General features: G+C 42.4%; 1 protein-coding gene across 1 annotated transcript in view; it reads right to left on the bottom strand.

Annotated features, from left to right (window-relative positions):
* The window catches only part of LOC102800191 (regulating synaptic membrane exocytosis protein 1-like), a 107,214-nt gene extending 92,295 nt beyond the window's left edge, over positions 1-14,919 (bottom strand). Inside the window, exon 1 of the mRNA XM_087842186.1 lies at positions 14,252-14,919. Coding sequence (XP_087698312.1) covers positions 14,252-14,418 — 167 coding nt within the window. The 5' untranslated portion in view covers positions 14,419-14,919. The remainder of the gene's footprint in view (positions 1-14,251) is intronic.
* Between the last annotated feature and the right edge of the window lie 3,893 nt (positions 14,920-18,812).

Below are 18,812 nucleotides of genomic sequence, written 5' to 3'. Positions count from 1 at the left end.
AGGTCCGCATAAGGAGAATCATGTGCTAACGGCTGTCTAAATGACTCGGGTAAAGTTTGTAGCATGCGTGCTTGTTGTTTTTGTCTGCTTCCACTTGTCTTTGCACTAGGATGATGTTGGAGTAAATGTGCAGTCATATTCGTTGTGTTCCCACTAGTGCTGTCAGCGTTAATCTCTTGAAATGACGTTAATGCCACAACACGGCAAATCTCCGTTAACGAGCCCTGTGAGTGGGGCTGGACTGCCAACACGTTAACGAGCTAACTGCGCTAACACAGTAGTTCCCACCCATGTAATTGAGCATTGCGTGGCACACCCGACATACTGTTTTACTTTAGTCCATGACGGGCTTACCTTCAGGGTCATACGTCACATGAAAACCAAAATAGTTCCAAACGCCAGATCTGAATGAGGGTGGGGGAGGTTCAGTTTGCATGTTGCAAGTAGAGCTTAACTTCTGTGTCGCTAGCTTGCCCTGCGCTCAGTGAATCTGCGTTCGACTACTCCGCCTAGACTGCACTGTCGAGTGCAGATCCACTGAGCGCTCAACACAGACGGCATCGTCTGAAGGAAAGTTGATCAAATAAATTAAAAATTTGCATTGTTCTATACATATGCGTACCGAAAGCACTGTATGGAACGGTTCAATATCGATACGAGTATTGTTGCACACCTAAGATAGATAGATAGATAGATAGATAGATAGATAGATCCTCAGAACAACTACAAGGTAAGATTCAGAAATGTTAAATATACAAGAATTTTTCCTCCAGTGTTAAATTTGACACCTAGTATTGAATTAGTTTTAGGATAAATTATGAAAAATGGATGCTCTGCAGTTAGTGAATCATCCTGTTGCATTTATTATTTTAAAAATACCACAGTTTTTTCCCTTGGTTGTATCATTATTTGTCGTATGTTGTTGTATATTTTTTGTTTTGTTAATTTTATCCACAACCTTAAAGGCCGGCCCGACAAAGATATTGTCGGACATTAAACCGGTCCGTGGTGCAAAAAAGGTTGGGGACCACTGCTTTAACCAATAAGCACAACCGTGTTTATCTTCTTCTTCTGCCTTACCAGCTCTGCACTGGAGAAGCAGCACCGCCCTGTCACTGATGGGTGTGAAGAGGGTACAAGAACAGACCTGATGTTGTATTGTTTGCTGGAGGTTCAGTCTTGTGTAACTAGCACGTTGCTGTTCTTCCTGCGCCATAATTACACAGGCCTCCTGCTACACAGCTTCAGCCTGGCTTCAGCCTTCAGGATCAAACTACAGCAGCCCCTCCCAAAGATAGTGCTTAGATGTTGATAGCTCTTTTATTGATGTTGTGAGTGTTTTAGCCATATTTATGGAGGAGAGTGCTTTTTTGGCATGGACTCCTGAGCGTCTCTCTTTCCTCCTCTACATGCATTTGTATTTTCTCTTTTCCATTTATATCCCTCTAACATCCATCTTCCTCCATTTCCTTTATTTCTTTTCCTCCTATACCTCACTGGCTCATCTCGTTTGTGCTGTATGGGATTCCACTCTGAAAGCGATCACAGTGGTCTCTTCCACATCGCTGTCTATACGCAGTTCACTTTGTGTTGTCCTCCTGTTTGTTGAATACTGAGCCACGCACACATATGTAAATCACAAAGCCTCTGACCTCACTCAGCCTGCTGGCTGATGTGTAAGCCATAGCTCTAGTTGGGGGAGTAGTTGTGGAGTAATTACAGGCGACCTCTAATCCCCTCACTGTATCCCAGCAGTCTCCTCTCCGTTGCACGCCACCTCCTTTGTTATTTTCTTCTATTCGTCCTGCTCTCCCAACCTCCACACACAATGAGCCACAAATGGAAAAAAATACACATCTGCACAACTCCTGGACTTAACCACCTTAGACAGCAGCATTAACCATGACCTGTAAAACTCCCGTGATGTTATCCATTCTACGTTGAAGCAAAGTGTGCAGGCAAAATGGTAAAACATACAGTTCCACATGTAGCTGCTTAAAGCTAGATACAAAAGTGAGGCAATCCCCTTAGACTCCCGTGTTAAAGGAGAAATCTGGGTTTTAGCATGCTCAAAGTCCACTTTGGCCTGCAGACTGGAGCAGCTAGGATTCTAGATCAGCGGTCCCCAGCATTTTTTTGCGCCATGGACCGGTTTATGGCTGACAATATTTGAACAGACCGGCCTTTAAGGTATTGCAGATAAATACAGCAAAATAAAACCAGTATCTGTACTAAAAAAAAGAAGATTTATTTATAACACACTGGGAAAGACCCAGGAAAACCGAGTTAACAATAAAAACGCTTAAAAAAATAATGATAAAAACCCTGTGTTGCGGCTCCTCCAACCTATGGCCGCGGCAGGCTAAACATGAGGACGCAGATGACACGCAACAATAAACGCATAAAAAACACTTCTGTACCATTTGCTCCTTTTATTCCACATGCAACTGTCCAATATATAAATCAGCACATGGGATTAACTATTAAACAAATGCACAGATTGCACAAACAAATAACTGCAACTCACCAATAACTGCACTAATTACAATGCCAACTTACAACTTGGCCTATGGCATCAATTAGTGCACAAATATACAAAAACCATCAAGTTCCAGTCAAAATACATCAAAATAATTCAAGCTGCAGTCAACAGAAAGTCTTGCCTCATGCTCACCCTACCTTTCTGCTCATCAACATCAGGTGCTGTGAACAGGTGAGTGCAACCACATTTATCATCTACCACACACGTGCACCAATACAGTGAGTCCATTTAAACCAACTCACTTAGTCAAAAAAGGAACAACTCATATGGCTCCTTCACCCTGAGAACCTTCAATTTCACACCCGAGCCTCAACCCTTGCAGCCAGATAACAAATGGCTCACAGCCCTGTACCAGTCTGTGGCCCGAGGATTGGGGACCGCTGCACTAGATGACTTCCTCTACCTCCTGAACCACAACCACCCTAATTAGCACCGATCCAGGTGGATGGATGCAGTTTACTAAGCTTGCTAGTATTGGTTGATAACTCAGGACTCCGCCCTCCTGTCTAAACGAGGTCACTTCCACCTCCAAAAAAACCCAACAACAAAATTGTTCAAACATTATGCTCTGCTTCTATCAGAGAGGCACATTGCAAAACGTCCAGGCAGGAAGCTAAATAAAAATTTCTAGTGGGCTCGTTTTTGGTTTTTGACACCCCTGTTATACAGAAGCTGAGCTGTGGCTCAGGCTCAGAAACTGTTAAAGAGCAGGCTAGCTAAATGTTTTTACATTCAGTACGTCACTAAAATTGTTCCAGTCAGTAAAAAGTCCATTGATGGCGGTTTTACTATGATTTTATTTCTCATTCAAAGCTTTTTTGTTTTAGATGCTTCATATTTGTCTCCTAAAACCAGGCGTTATTTATGGCCTATTATAATAATAATTTTTATGACAATAAGCGTTACTTTTTCTTAAATAATAATAATGGATTGCATTTATATAGCGCCTTTCTAGGCACCCAAAGCACTCTCACATTCACACACTGGTGCACAACCACAGTTGTAGCCACAGCTGCCCTGGGGCAGACTGACAGAAGCGAGGCTGCCATATTGCGCCATCGGCACCAGTAGGCGGTAGGGTAAAGTTTCTTACCCAAGGACACAACGACCAGGACAGAGAGAGCTGGAGGATCGAACCGGCAACCTTCCGGTTACAGACGAGCTTCCCAACCCCTGAACCACGGTTGCCCTAAACACGCAAAGTTGCTCCTCACTAGGGAAATATGGGGAACATCAAGTTCACAGGTGTGATCAGCTGTTCGGGATGTAGCATGTTTGCAAACGTCGGCTCTGTTGCTTGGCGTGCTGTTTAAGTCAGCGTGCGGAGGTCGTTTATGTGCTGATCCCGTAGCCTGCTGTGTGTGGCCGCTCAGGATACACTCCCTTGGCTTCCTTTGACCACAAACACAGACAGAGATGAAGGCAGAGCAATGTAGAGAGTCTGGTCATCCCAAGCAGAATGCATTCTCATTAAAGTTTAATGCTGCTGAGGTCTGGGAGCACTAACGGGGGCTACTCACTCAGGTCGCTCACTCTCAGCACACTCAGCCAGACACCGCGAGCCTCCACCTCCTCCCTCCCTCTGTGAGTCTGATAAGGCTGCACCTCCTTCTCTGCCACATTTTGTTCCATGTGTCTCTGATGCTGTAGCTAATGATTAACCAGATATCAAGTGTGTGCAGCTGTATCAACACACAGACACGCGGCTGTTTCCCAAAGTGCACAAAAATAGTCAAGTGAGGCAGAAACCTTTTTAGATTTACTCCTGCAGTGTTTATTTAATCATTACTATTTATTAGCAGAATAATGTTGTTAATGTACCGACACCGTGTAAACGTCTACGCTCTTCTCAAAAAGATTACCAGCAGGTTTTGAACCCTCACTGCTCTTATGAAGCCACATGAGCCTTTGTGACTGATGAGAAAAGCTTGGACTGATCAGGTGGGGAAAGAAAATCTAATCTTTTACAAGCCAAACTGGGAAAACTATTCCACAGATGCTGTGTTTTTGGCCTAGTTCATAACTTAGTTGTCACATCATTTACATGCACTCTATTATTGAGAGCAGAACAGAGTAAAGTCAAATACTGTTGATGCTGAGAGTAATCACAATTATGGAAACATGACTCCAACTTTAGGCTGACTTTGTTCTGCATCTGTTTAGATGAAACATTTGTTTTCAGCTTTTTGTGCTGACTCCATAGGCTGTACATAAAAGATGGACATAACTAAGAGATCTGAAAAGGAACGAAGAGAGTTTAAAAGAGTCATTCTTTTAAATAGTCAGGAGGACAAACAAAATTACTTCTGATTATATTCGATATCTCACTGGTTAATCACTAGGTTCAAGTTTTGCCTTAAGATTGAAAACTCACTACCAGAGATGGGCAGTAACGCGTAATCCGATTACTTTTTTCAAGTAACGAGTAAAGTAAGGGATTACTATTGCAAAAACGGTAATTAGATTACCGTTACTTTCCCGTAGAAACACTGCGTTACTGCGTTACTAAAACCGTGATTTTTTTGCGAGAATGTCTCATGACAGTGACGTAAGCAAGTGCGACGTTCGTGACAACAGCTGTGTGCAGATCAACAATGGATCATATATCGAGTGCAGAGAGAGTATGAGCGTGCAGCGTTTAAAGCGTGGAAGTACTGACCTCACTTTGAGTTTGATTCCATAAAAAGTGACAAAAACATTAGCGTCCGTTGTGCGTGGGAAGAAAACTTCTTTTTACAGCGAAAAAAACCCCTAAACTTCCGAGCAAGCACCGAGTAGCTACGACGTAATGGGAAACTCACAGAGAAACTCGCGGATTCTTCCACTGACCGCTGCACACCTGCACCAGGGTAAACCTCCGCCTACCCCACTCCTGCTTTACAGGTGAAAATAGAGCAAAAGGACCGCTAGTCTTTGACTTTATTTATTTTCTGCTGTGTTTTACTTGCATCTATTTGAAAGAGTGAGTGTAAACACGAAAAATATATTATTTTATGTGCTGGAATGTGCAGAAAATAGGTTTAAATATTAAACAAATTTCTTCCTGAATGTTGCATATAATTAAATTTTTGCTTGATGCATAAAGTTAAAAGATTAAAACTAATAAAACAAGTTTTAAAAAGAGACTTTTCCATTTGATTACATTTTGTATGATGATTATGCAGAAAAAGTAGAATTGGGCTGAAAGATCTATCACTTTATCACCTATTCAGGGTGTAAATCGTGTTTTTAAAAAGTAACTAAGTAACTAAGTAATTAATTACTTTTGAAAATAAGTAATCAGTAAAGTAACGGGATTACTTTTTTGGAGAAGTAATCAGTAATTAGTTACTGATTACTTTTTTCAAGTAACTTGACCAACACTGTTCACTACAGTAGGAGTGTGTCGTTTCCTCATCATGTGATTACAGATTTTAGTATATAAAGAAGGAAACAACAACAGTTGATAACAGGATTTCACAAAGTAAAGGCTGATATCACAGTGGTAACATCCATCTTGTGCTTATGTAGTCTACATTATTTAAATTCACCTACGTCACTGACTATACTATACTCGTAGAAAAAGCATCACTTTCACTTTATTGTTAATTATCTGTTTGATTCCATATATCTGATTTAGGGACACAGTGGGGGCGGAGCCTAAAGGTGCTTTTATGCCACCTGTCACACGACACGACAGTGGTTGACTCCATCAATTTTAAGATCAGTGTTTGCATTATACAGTCTTTAGTTTTAATTGTTTAACAAAATGCATGGACAGCACGGTGCTTAGCACTGTTGCCTCACAGCGTGGGCTCCAGCTTCCTCTCACAGTCCAAAGACATGCAGTTAGTGGGGATAAGTTAATTGGTGACTCTAAATTGCTCTTGTCTGTGTGTCAGCCCTGTGACAGACTGGCGACCTGTCCAGGGTGTACCCTGCCTGTCGCCCTAAGACGGACGGATATTTTTGGAAAAAAAGAAATGTAAATATCTGCATACACAGAGGGTTTAAAACTGACACTCCTTCACATAGTTTCATGGGGGAACCAGCAGTTCAAATACCTCAGCATCACAAAAATTATGATTATTCTTGACTAATATGGATTTTAAAGTATAACCAATAGTAGCGTTAAAAAGGTGGAAAAGAGGCTGTAACAAATCTGGCTGAAGTTCAGATTCCAACATTTTTACCCCTTTTTACAACCAAACAATCTTCCACAAACTATAGTTGTTATTTTTTTTAACCATAACCACATTATTTCTCCTGAAAGTAATAATCAGAGAATATCTGATAATGGCAAAAGAAAAAGAAAACAATGTGCACATGGCAGAAGTGAGCGTTAAACAAAAACTGTCACTGAATGTCATCGGGAGTTGTAAGAATCCGTCACTGTGTTTGGTGAGCATTGTTTCTGGTGACAGAAAGCTTTCAATTGAATGAATGCTGCAGAAAATGTGTGAACAGGCCCGTCCACATACATTCAACCCACAGGGAGTTAAGTCTCTGGCTTTCAAACCTGGATTCTGGCCCATATTTACTGCATTGGACACACATGCATACACACAGGTGCACTACGCTTTTTTTTTCTCTTGCAAATTAAATGAAAATGAAGTAAAAAGATGATGGACGGAAGCTCAGATGCACACAAACACACGCCGGGCTTCTATTCCCTCCAGGTGTTGCAGACACACCCGACTGCCTCGAAGTTCTTTTAATTAAGAGCAAAGTGTGACGATCCAATCCAGGAAACTCAAACACACACAGAAGCACATGGACTCACACTTGCTCCAGCTGTCTGGGAAGCGAGCGAACGCTCGCTGCAAAGCAACAGGACAAACTGTACAGTAACGCAGGCGTGCTGTCTTTGCTAGAGTGTCCTTTCCTTCTGCAAGCCATCTGGGTTTGTGGCTGTTTGTGTTTCGCTTCTCGTTATAAGGACAGCGGTACACATGCTGTCAGAACGCGTGCATCATGTGGAGGTGGGTGGGTGTCGATTTTGAGCGTACAATCTTGCACGAGTGCGAGTGTTTACCAGTGTAAAATAGGAAAAAATGGGCACACATGCTTCCCTGTGTGCAGTTTGTCTGTGCGCCGGGACAAAGTGCAAACACTACACGCTGTAATTAGTGCAATTTAACTTCAGGACACAAATGAATCAGGTTAACAAGAAACAAAAAAGGTTCAGAGCATCAACAGCAGCCAGTGAACTGAATACTTAAATATTTCAGGAACCACTTCCAAGTGTGCTATTTTCAGACCTGATCCATAATTCAGCATTAGCATTTTTCTCCCAGAAACCTTGAAACTCTTCAGTCTGATCTGAAAATGTTCCTTTTAATTTCAGCTGAAAGACAACAAGTTTTTTTCTTGACTCTGGAGACATTATTTGGTAAGTTGACATAATTGTAGCCGCTGCTGTCACGGCCCCGGGTTTGTGTGGTTTTTGAGTTCTGGATTCTTAGTTAACATATATTTGAGTTTTAATTTCTGTCTGGCTCATATCATCATTTTGCTGTTTGAAGATTCGATTTTCTGTGTTTGGTGAACTTTTAGATTCTTCTGTTGATTTCTTTAATATTCTACTAAACTCTGTTTTTTTTATTTCTTGTTATATTTGTCAAGTTTTTGTTTCTTGTTATTACGTTAAGTGTTCTCTGAGGATGAAATTCACTTTTGCGATGTTGTGTTTGGTTCACATCGTGATCATTTTAGCAGTAGATGTAGTGGTACAGTCTCCCCAGTGATTCCCTCTTTCTGCCTCTGTCTCATCCATGCGCTTGTATTCATGGTTATCTAAGTGTGATTCTTGAATCTGTTGTTAGTTGTCTTTTGTTTATTTCCTATTTCACAATAAAAGCAGGGTTTCACAGGTTGAAACAGGGTTACTTCTTCCTTTTGTAATCGGCTCCCTTGCCCTGACTGCCTGTCTCATGTCCCTCGTGCTGGTCAGTCTCCAGGCAAACTTCAGCATAAACGCAGTTTTCTGCTCTTCATTTTATTTTAATTGTCCTTTTCATTTTTCAGCTTTTAAACACAGAAACAGCATCACATTGAGTTACGCCAGTCTACCAGATAAGTGGGCGGACAGCTAAGTCACAGAAAGTAAACGGCATTGGATCATAATATTTAGCAGGAGCTTGTTTTTTCATATTTTAAAAGTTCTATAGTTGTAGTAACTCTGTGAGCTTTTTACGTGTAAATACTGGTTACCTGTAACCAGTGTTGGGAAGGTTACTTTTAAAATGTATTCCATTACAGATTACAGAATACATGCCCCAAAATGTATTCTGTAACGTATTCCGTTACGTTACTCAATGAGAGTAACGTATTCTGAATACTTTGGATTACTTAATATATTATCATGCTGTTTACAACTACATGAATGTACTATTGCTGTGATTTATTACTGTTACTGAAGGTCCGCGGCTCCGAACCGTAGTAAAGGGACCTCTGGCTAATACGTCGGGCTCGTAGCTGAAAACTAGCTTTACTTTGTTGTCTGGGTCAACTTTGCTAGCAGAGACAGAGAGAGGCGTTGAAAGGCTGCTCCAACTGAACTTATTGTTTTTGGAGGAAAACACGAACACGGTGTACAGTCGAGTCTTAATAGCTTACTTACAACTGGGCTCGTCAGGCTCTCTTCTTGGCTGCAGTGGTTATTATTATATTTACATGCTTCCAGCTCCCGTTTTTGCTTGATGACAGCTCGTACTTTTCCTTTTTCTCCCTCCCTCGCTCACAGACACATAACGTGTATGGCAGTCCATTCTCCCTGCAGCACGGACTACACTGCCCATGATGCTACATTCTTTAGAGCTATACCTGTAGCATTCTGCCTATTAGCTTAGCACAACAACAACAACAGGCGCTCTCTCACCCAGGAAACACGCAGAGAGAGAGCGTAACCCTGTAACCATGGCAACCGCAACGCTGCCGCCTGGAACAACAGAACGTAGCTGTCAAACAAAACCCAAACAGTCCTGACCCGCCACGATATGAAACAGGGAAGTACCGCCGTGTAATCCATTTATTTCAACAAAGTAACTGTATTCTAAATACCACCTTTTAAAACGGTAACTGTAACGGAACACAGTTACTCATATTTTGTATTTTAAATACGTAACGGCGGTACATGTATTCCGTTACTCCCCAACACTGCCTGTAACAGATTGTTTACATACAGGAACTTGTGCAGAAAGGGGAGTGGTCTGTTTTGAAAGATCTACGAGAGAGTCAGGCAGGACTTCTCACCCTGTAACATCACAATCTATCTCTCACTGTTTATGTAAATATTAAATAAGAGGAAAACAATCAGTTCAATAAAGTAGAAACCAGACTCCACACATAAGAACAGATGCTAGAACCAAAGACCCAGCCTGTTTTTGACCTTGTCTCCCAGCTGTAGCTGACCTCTTGGACAGCAGCAGCCACACCAGACGGCACACAGGGCGGAGGACTCCGCTGCCCTCTCCATGCACCCTGCAGCCTTACAGCACTGGGGAGCTCTGGTAAAGGGAGATTAGCTGTGTGTGCGTGCGTGCGTGTGTGTGTGTTTGAGTAAGTGGGAAACTTCCCATTCTTTCAGTCTCGCCCTTTCCTTCTCTTCCACCACTCTAATCCTTAAAACCTCTAAATCCTCCCTCCTCTCCCTCCTTCTGTCCCCCAAGTCCTTATTTCTTCTGCTGCCCATCTGGTTTCAAGGAACAATCTGCACCTTGTACGGATCAGAAAAAAGTTTAAACTCCTGAAAACAAAACCAACGCAGATGTGCATGCTCATAGATTCAATGGGTACGACTGCTGATGGTGCTTTTACTTCTTTCCCTTAAGATCAACATAAGCGGAGGCCTCCATTAACATCCCCTACCACCCCTGCCACCCCCTGTGCTGTGCATCCACCCTGTCTACAAACTCTGCTCTGAGCACATCAATATTTTAAACGTTATTTCTATATTTACGTTTTGGGAACCTCAAAGCTCCCAGGGGTGGATGGAAAAAAGATTTCCTGTTGTGCTTAGAATTATTTTTTCCTGAGATTACGGTCACTGCTGCATACTGCATTTTGATCCTTCCCCTTTTGCACGACAGCTCCCCTGCACCAACCTTCCTCTGGATTAGGAAGTCAATGGAGATTTAACCAAGTCAAAGGAGGGAGTTTCTGAAGTCTACAATGCATTAGAGGAGGACACAGTGTTTGTTGTAGCTGTGAATTAGTGAAGGAAAACCCAGGTGCTGACTTCTCACCGTCTGTGAGCTCAGAAGCAGGTGATCTGGCTCTGCGATGTTTCTTTCACGCTGGAGGTTAAACTCGTGACAGATAAAGTCCCATATCAGTATAACCTTATCGCTGCCAGCTGCTTGGCTCTCAGGCAGTGCTGGCCAGGTGGAATAGTCTTGATGTACTGAGGTACTGAATGTCCTTTTGGCTGTAGGCTCTCACTGGTGTTGGAAAACATCTCTGGACATAAATAAATAAACCCTGCATGTTTAATAGACAGTGTGGATGCACATAAACAAATATTTATTAAGCTCTTAAATCCTTAAATTACAAGAAAGCTAAAAACTTGTCATTTTAGTGCCCTGTTGGGAAGCTATGTCTCCTTTATACTCACTGATTTCTGCTTCATTCACAGACAGCAACATGTTTTCATCCCCAGACATTACGTGCTGTCACTCTATCAGGTACCAGTCACATCCAAGTAGAAAAATGAAGCCAAAGCTGCACTTCCTCTCATGGCCACTTGAATCTGAGAGACAATTATTTTTTCATTAATTCATCTGTTTGGATATTGGAGTGTGAGGCTTTGCCACTTTCATTGGCAGGCGTCCAGACACGGGCATCTCCCGGGCGTCACCTCTGCTAACTAGAGTGAAATTGCAGTATTTTATTTCTTTGTTGCTTTCTGTGCAATAGCACCTGTGCAGCTCGCTACGTTTGCTACCAAGTTACCAAGTTTGCTAGTGTTAGCTGAAAACTTGAAACTCTGGTCACTTCTAGCAACATTAGCATTTTCTGTAGACAAAACGCTAATATTGAAGCTGCAAAATATCCTGAAACCAATGGGTGATGTCGCTACACCGTTCCTCACCATTACACACACACTGGCTATAACTGCAGTGAACACTGAGAGACAACAGTCACATTATATAGAGCGACGGTGGCTGCATGAGGAGGCTGGAGTCAGAAGGCTGCAGTTTGCCTCCTGCTGGGAGCGTTTTACTTTCATTTTCATTCTGATTAGTAGAGCTAAAGGCTCTTGGTTAGATGTAGAAAAAGATTGTGATTTGATTTTAAAAAACGTCCCTAATCAAGTATACCTACATGACCTGGAGCATCAGGCCACTGGACACCATTAGTGTTTTGATGAAACAGACGCGTCTGAGATCATGGAATTCATCATAGGCTGAACTGTCCTAAGGTTTGGTAGCACAAGCTATTTACAGTATTTTTTTAAATGTATATATGTATGTATGGCATCATGTTTGAAGGGATATGGGTAACCTATAACGAACTTTACCTTCCAGTAGCGCCATTATATGTTCAAAATGAGAAGATTCAAGTTCCCCAGTAATCCAAATGATCATTTTTAACCTTAGATTTTCATCTTAACGCACTGACTGCTATTGAATTGGTTCCTGCTCATTAAATTGGTTCCTTCAGATTGCAGATGAGCACAGTTGGGGAACATTTGCTGCATGCACATCTTCTTGTTAACTCATAATTCAAAACATATTGTGACAGGAAAACTTTTTTTCCTCTAAAACAAAAGTCCAATTCCAGTAACTCTCTGCACTGAAGTGTGGACTTAATCCTGGACTCTCATTCAGCTGTGGCTATCCTAAATCTCTTGACCCCATTTGTGTGAGCGTGCATGAAGATGGTCATCGCTTACTGTTCAGCTGGAACTTGTGTGTCCCTTGTTTTTATTGTTGTCCTGCTTGTGGAATAATGTAAGTAAAACATATGCTTGTCTGATTTCCTCTGTTCTATATAATTCAGCTCTTCCACTCAAGCATGATCAAACTACACTGCCATCAGTTTGCGCACCCCAGCTGGTGTGCAAAAGATTGATTTACAGTTTAATTAAAGAGCTGAACAATTAAAGTTTATTTAAATAGGGACTTCAAAATACCTGGCCAAAGATCCCCAAGTGGCGAAACGTGCTTCGAGAAGGACTTTGACAAAGAACCGCTGGGTTTAACGATGAAATGAAACCCGGTTTGAGTAAGTTTCTGCTCAATAAAATATTAGTTCAGTCCTGTGTCTGTCTTCTATACTGTGCATAATAATCTTACACCATATAGCGGTAAATATCAAAGAGTGCCTCAGTAGCTAATGCCTGCACATTTCTCTAAAATCACATTACTCCTTTGGCCATGGTGTTCTGGTCCGGTTAATGATTAGCCAGATGATGAAGCCATTATTGACTGAACCTGCTGCCTGTGCCTCATGGAACATTAAATACATCACTTCCTCTCAAGGGGCCCAACGCTGGCCCTCACTCTGTTTCCCTTCAGTGAGGAAATGAAAACAGACATTAGACTCAGAGAAGGACAGAGAAGCTAAAAGATGCTGCAAAAGCAGCCGGGAGCAGAATAAGGGTCCTCGCATGTTTCAGGAGCAAGTTACCACATACAGCCCTGATTCACGGTGTCTTAAAGATTGCTTGTGTTCAACCCCCCGCCCCCCGATGCATCAAACTGCAATGCAACCCAGCTTTTGTAAAAGGCAGCTGGAGTACACCCAACCCTCTATAACGTCTCCCTATCATCTCATAGTGGGTTTGTTCAGTTTGAAGTGGTCCCCTTCTGTCATTTTCCCATAAAGCTTCTGTACAGCCGAGCATCCCCAGACCAGCACTCTCTGTTCTTATTCTTCTCTCAGTATTCTCTGACAGCCGGCTCCATCGACAGGCAGAGGGTTTACAAACGTCCAATATCATTATTATGTTATTACAATTCTGTCTTTCCTAATCTGTATGTTATCTGGTTGTGGCCTGCTAAGAATGCCAACCACACCCCATCTTCTCCTCTCCGCCGAGGGGAGCACAGTCTTACACGCCGCCTCACCACCGGCCCTCTGCTGGGCTTATGAAAGCGGCTTGGTTCGCTCCAGGCCTGTGAGCTAGTGAGCTATAATGTCATTGTTGCTGCTGTTATTGTAAAGGATATCACACACAAACACACACACTGTCCGCAGAAACCTACAGCGATAAAGCTCACACTCCAGCCTGCACGCGTGCGTAAAAAGGGAAATCTGAGCGGCGCTGGATGTGTAAACCGAGGGATGGGGTGCAGTCCCCATTGATGAAAACGAGTGGGTGAGGGCTGGATAATGCTATGATTCATCCCCTCCTCCCCTACCTCTCTCCCCCATCAGCACTGTCACACCCCACCCTCACCACAGCCCCTCTCTACACCTGTTTGACCCGGGCCGTCTCCACTCACTGTGACCGTAAATTGTTTTAAATGTATCGATTGTTTTCAGCAGCATCCGGTCTTCTAATGCAACCACGATTCTTTTCGGAAACACCTCCCGAGCCCTGGGTGCTGTTATACCGGTGGCTGCATGTTTGGGAACACATCAACACCTCCACAAGTGCAAAATGACGGAATCGCAGAGGCTGGTGGTTACTGGATGTGATGGTTATAATGGAGAGCTCGGCTACAAGAGCAGCTTTCTGTGCCTTAGAACTTCCACAGAGGAGGAAGAAAATGTTGCCCTTACTTTAGCATGGCTTGTTCTTTCTCCTCTTCCTCCTTTTGCCGAGCCATCACTGCCATGATTATCTTCCTTTCCTCCTCGGTGAGGTGGCTAAGGTCCGGCAGATCTGGCATGGACGGCGGCACGGTGGGTGGGCGAGGGCCGCCCTGGGGCCCCACCGAGGCGGACATCTTTTCGACCAGCACCACCCCACCACCACCTCCTCCTCCTTCTCCTCGGCGTGTCGTTTCGGCTGACAGGTTCCCCGGAGTGTTCCCGAGCCACACCTCACGACATGGTCGGCGGGCGTAGTGAACGCGGTAGCGGCAGCCGCAGCTCCGGCGAATAGTGCGCGCCGCTCATGGTTGGAGGCACCCTCGGCTGTGCTTTTGTTTGTCCTCTTTATGGGTGTTTCTGCCCCCACCACGCTCTCGTCGTCGTTCCCCCCCACCCCCCGCCTGCCCTCCTCTCCCCTCCACCGCCCGGTTTCACACGGAGCCCATCTCCGTTTTTTCACGCCGGGAATTGAGTCGAGCTGAGGAGGGGGCCGTGGTTCTTCTTCGCTCGGCTGATCTGTGGAGCCTCCGCCGTCGTCGGACTGGAGCTGGATGTCGGGCTGGTATAGGCGGAGTCCGTGCTCGCTCTCTCCCTCTCTCTCTCTCTCTCTCTCAGTCAATGGGAATGCAGCCCACCGTCATCTCCCGTTTTTGCAGAGGCGCGCTTACTCATGTGAGAATGGGGTCCTTAACCATCCCAGGCGTCGCTCGGGCACGCGCATGTCAAACCCACACAAAGTTCAGGGAGCACAAAGCGTGTCGGTGTCTGACACTACCGGCTGCTTCCGGTCCCCTTTCAATGCTTTTGTATTTCGTCAACTCGAATAAATCACCGCCGGTTTAATGCGCGATCACTTTCAGCACCACGGACAGCTGCTCAGTTCTCTGTGAGCGGTTTCCACACCTGAGCGACTCCACGTCGTGTTTATGCTGTATTTTTGAAATGCTCCAAACCACGAGAGCAAGTAACGAGCTTATTCTTCCGTATTCGGACCTGAGATTGCACCAAGCACAAGCGAGCACAAGCAGCTGCTGCACAAAACTTGATCTAACCATTCTTTGACGTCATTTGAAACGTGTGTCCTGATACAGACTTTAGACTGACCTCCGTACTTCACGCGCTTTACTTTAGGGCAATGGAAGCTGGGCAGGGGTCTCTGACATTTCCATTTAACCCACCTTTCCTCTAACATTATGTAGCTTTTGTGTTATTCTTGAAAGAAAGGTGGTTTCTCTGGGTCATTTTAGCCTTAGAGGCATCCATTTATTTCCCTTTTGTTTATTTTTCCCATCTTTGTTCGTTATATATAAGTAAATGTTGACTAACTGCCAGGCTGGTTGGTGTTCAGTCGGTTTTAATATTGTAGTTTCTTTCGTTGCGTCCTTCCTTGTTAAAGGTGTGTGTTTAAAATAATTAAAAAATATTAAACTCATCTAGTTATTTACTGAATGTACAGAAAAACAAAACAAACACAATTTCACAGACATTTTGGACAACTTCATGTTCAAATATCTGAGTGTTGTGTTAAAGAGATAATAACCAAAGTCAAACTAGGGTCAGATGAGGAATCAAACAAGAACCACATGTTCGATTTGGCAGTTTGTTTGTTTGTTTGTTTGTTTGTTTGTTTGTTTGTTTGTTTGTTTGTTTGTTTGTTTTGGTGCAGATGTGTTATCTCCCAGAACTAAAAAAATAGATCTTCTGCTTGTTATGCAAATGTGTTAACCACCATACTACGGTTAGATTATACCTTCATATAACACCGCTTCATACCACAAGATGGTGCAGTGAGTCAGAATAACCTTTATTTAATCAGCCAAATCAATAAAAGCAATGGGCTAACTGGAAAAAGGCAAATGAATATACAGCAGGACATATCCAAAAACAATTCAATAATCCCACTGTCAAAACACTGCCCCCTAGTGGGGAAAGGTGTAGTTAAATTCTGCAAATTACAAATTAGGGGCTTGTCTGGGATTGGCTGTCTCACATTCACAAGGGTGAATTGCATCAGGCTACACAGAGCACGTTGGAAGTCACACACAGGAAAAGCACAGAGGACGTGGCCAGTTTCCAAAATAAAACACTCTGTTCAGACCAAAAGATTAATTTTTATTTAGTTTTTAAATATTTTTTCATATTTTTTGCTTTTCAGGATAGAAATTCTAATTGAATTCATTTCAGTTTTATATTAGTATTATAGTATCAGTTAGTATTAGTTATTTTGTTTTTATTATGATTATATGTGGAGTCCTTGACAAAAAGGTGTATTTGATGTTATGGAACAAATACAGGACGGGTAATACAAGTTTATTATATTTAATATTTTGACCAAACAACTAAAGATTAAAACAGAACATGTTTTCCATGTTTTCCTTAAACGTTTTGTTTAATTTGACTTAGATTCATTTTTAGAAATATTATTTACAATAAATAAAACATTTGCATTAAATTAATTTTCATAGCTGGACTAGTTTTAAATAACTTTTAAAAAGTGTTACCTTACTTTCCTAAATGACTTTTTTAATTGCAGCACCACCTCTGTCCTGTGATATGTGTTTTACCAGATTTAACTAATATTAATAAATACAAGATTATCAGAGTTTTATGCCTCACTAAAAACTCTAACTTTACTATTTCCATAAAGTATGCTCATCATACTTCATTTTTGTAAAAGTGTCAGCCACTTCTGTGTTTAATTAGCCAGCTTGGTTTGCTCTGAGAATAATATTATTTTAAACGGTTCTTTACAGACTGCACACCACGTGACATTTATTGTAGTCTGGAAGGAAGTTTGGTACAAAAATAATGCAGAAAATAATGAATATTTGGGTTTCTCAGTAATCTGTACAATATTTTTTGAATGAATACACAGATTTCTAGAAAGTCTTTCATAAACGTTTTTAGGTTTCGTGTCTCATTGTGTTTTTCACAATAAGAAAAACCTGTCGATTCCAGGTATTAAGTGTAAACTTCAGAGATCTGTCAGAGAGTGAGATGCTCGCTGCTCCTTCAAACAGCTTCTGTCCATTATTAATCTCGCTGTCTGTCCTGCTCTTTCGCTTTCTGGCTCATTTTGCATTCAGGTCCGGGCTCCCAGGTTACATCGATCCGGAGCTGGCACCGGTTTCTCCCGGATGACGTAATGATGCTGGGTGACAGGCTGTGTCCGTCCAGCAGATGGCATTAAACTCTCGGCTTTTGTTTATGCTGCCGCCCGGGCCTCCGTCACGTGACGTCACCGGAGCGGTGACTGTACCGCGGTGACGTCAGCTTTCCGTGGTGCAAGATTTTGTCATCATTTAGGTCGTGACTAGGGACCCCAGCCCTGAGTGGCACAGTCGTGCTACAGTCTGCTGCAGAGTGTGAAAGTCTGCAGGAGGAAGCAGAGCTTCAAGCGACCTTTACTCTTTTTATTTAACGAACTCTGACAATCACACAGGAGTAAATATAACATCATGCACACATAACCCGGAGTTTATTTTTATCATGTTACAGTCTCATGTTACAGGACATGAAACTACACCGCAAACTTTTCACTCACTTCTACCAGGAAGTGGAAAAACTGGGCCCTCTGGGCGGCGTGTAGTGATGTCCTCTCGCCATGACATGTAGCATACAGTACTACTATTTTCATCTGACACGAAAATACTAGTACTAGTGCAATCCTTTGTACTCTGTAATATATGTTACTGTGCTAATGCAGATAAAGCTACTCAACAGAATATAAGTAGTTAACACCATCTCAAAGTGATAGACATTTAATACACATATCTTCCTATAGTGCATATTCATAATTTAACAAACAACAAACAAACAAATAGAGAAGGAATTAATGAGTAAGGTGCTTTAACTGTATTTTGACGCTAAAACTTTTGCTTAAATGGAATTAGCCCCCCCCCTCTTCATAACAGTCTCACATGACACATATAAGAGATGTACTGGTCTGTTCCCACTGAAAACTGTGTCATTCTACTTCTGTGTATCTTCAAATATATCTTTGTGTCAGCTAATATTCATTTTAAATGAGTTTTTTTGTTTTAATTGAATCTAAAAATAGACATGACCGAGTATGAAGCCTGTCCCAGCTGTCACATGGTGAGGGCACAAACAAGCATCACCTCCACTTGTCAAAGACTTTGCAGAAACAGGAACAGACGATCTTTGTGAGCATACTGATATCTAGTGGACACTGACGTACACTGCATGAGCAGAGAGGAGTGAGTCACTACATGATGTTTATGTCTGTGCAGGTTTTTATCCGTCGTGGTAACTGTAAGAGCTTGAAAATAAAAGGTAACTGTGAAGCCGTTTCACCTCTCACACCTCTGGTTTCTCAAACTAACAGGTGAAGACCACAAAAAGACTTGCAGCAGTCAATCACTTGAAGTGAGAGTGAGGAACTCTTCCTCAGCTCAGCGCTGATTTCAGGTTTATGGACAACAAACCAAAGAAAAACATTAAAACTTAAAATATGTTTGCGTGTAATTACACATTAAGTGATTATTAATAATCGTATGATAAATAT

Source organism: Neolamprologus brichardi, chromosome 6 (assembly GCF_056152115.1).
Source record: "Neolamprologus brichardi isolate AB-2024 chromosome 6, ASM5615211v1, whole genome shotgun sequence".
Taxonomy (NCBI): Eukaryota; Metazoa; Chordata; class Actinopteri; order Cichliformes; family Cichlidae; genus Neolamprologus; species Neolamprologus brichardi.
The sequence above is the reverse complement of the archived record's forward strand: the minus strand, read 5'-3'. Positions and strand labels throughout refer to the sequence as shown.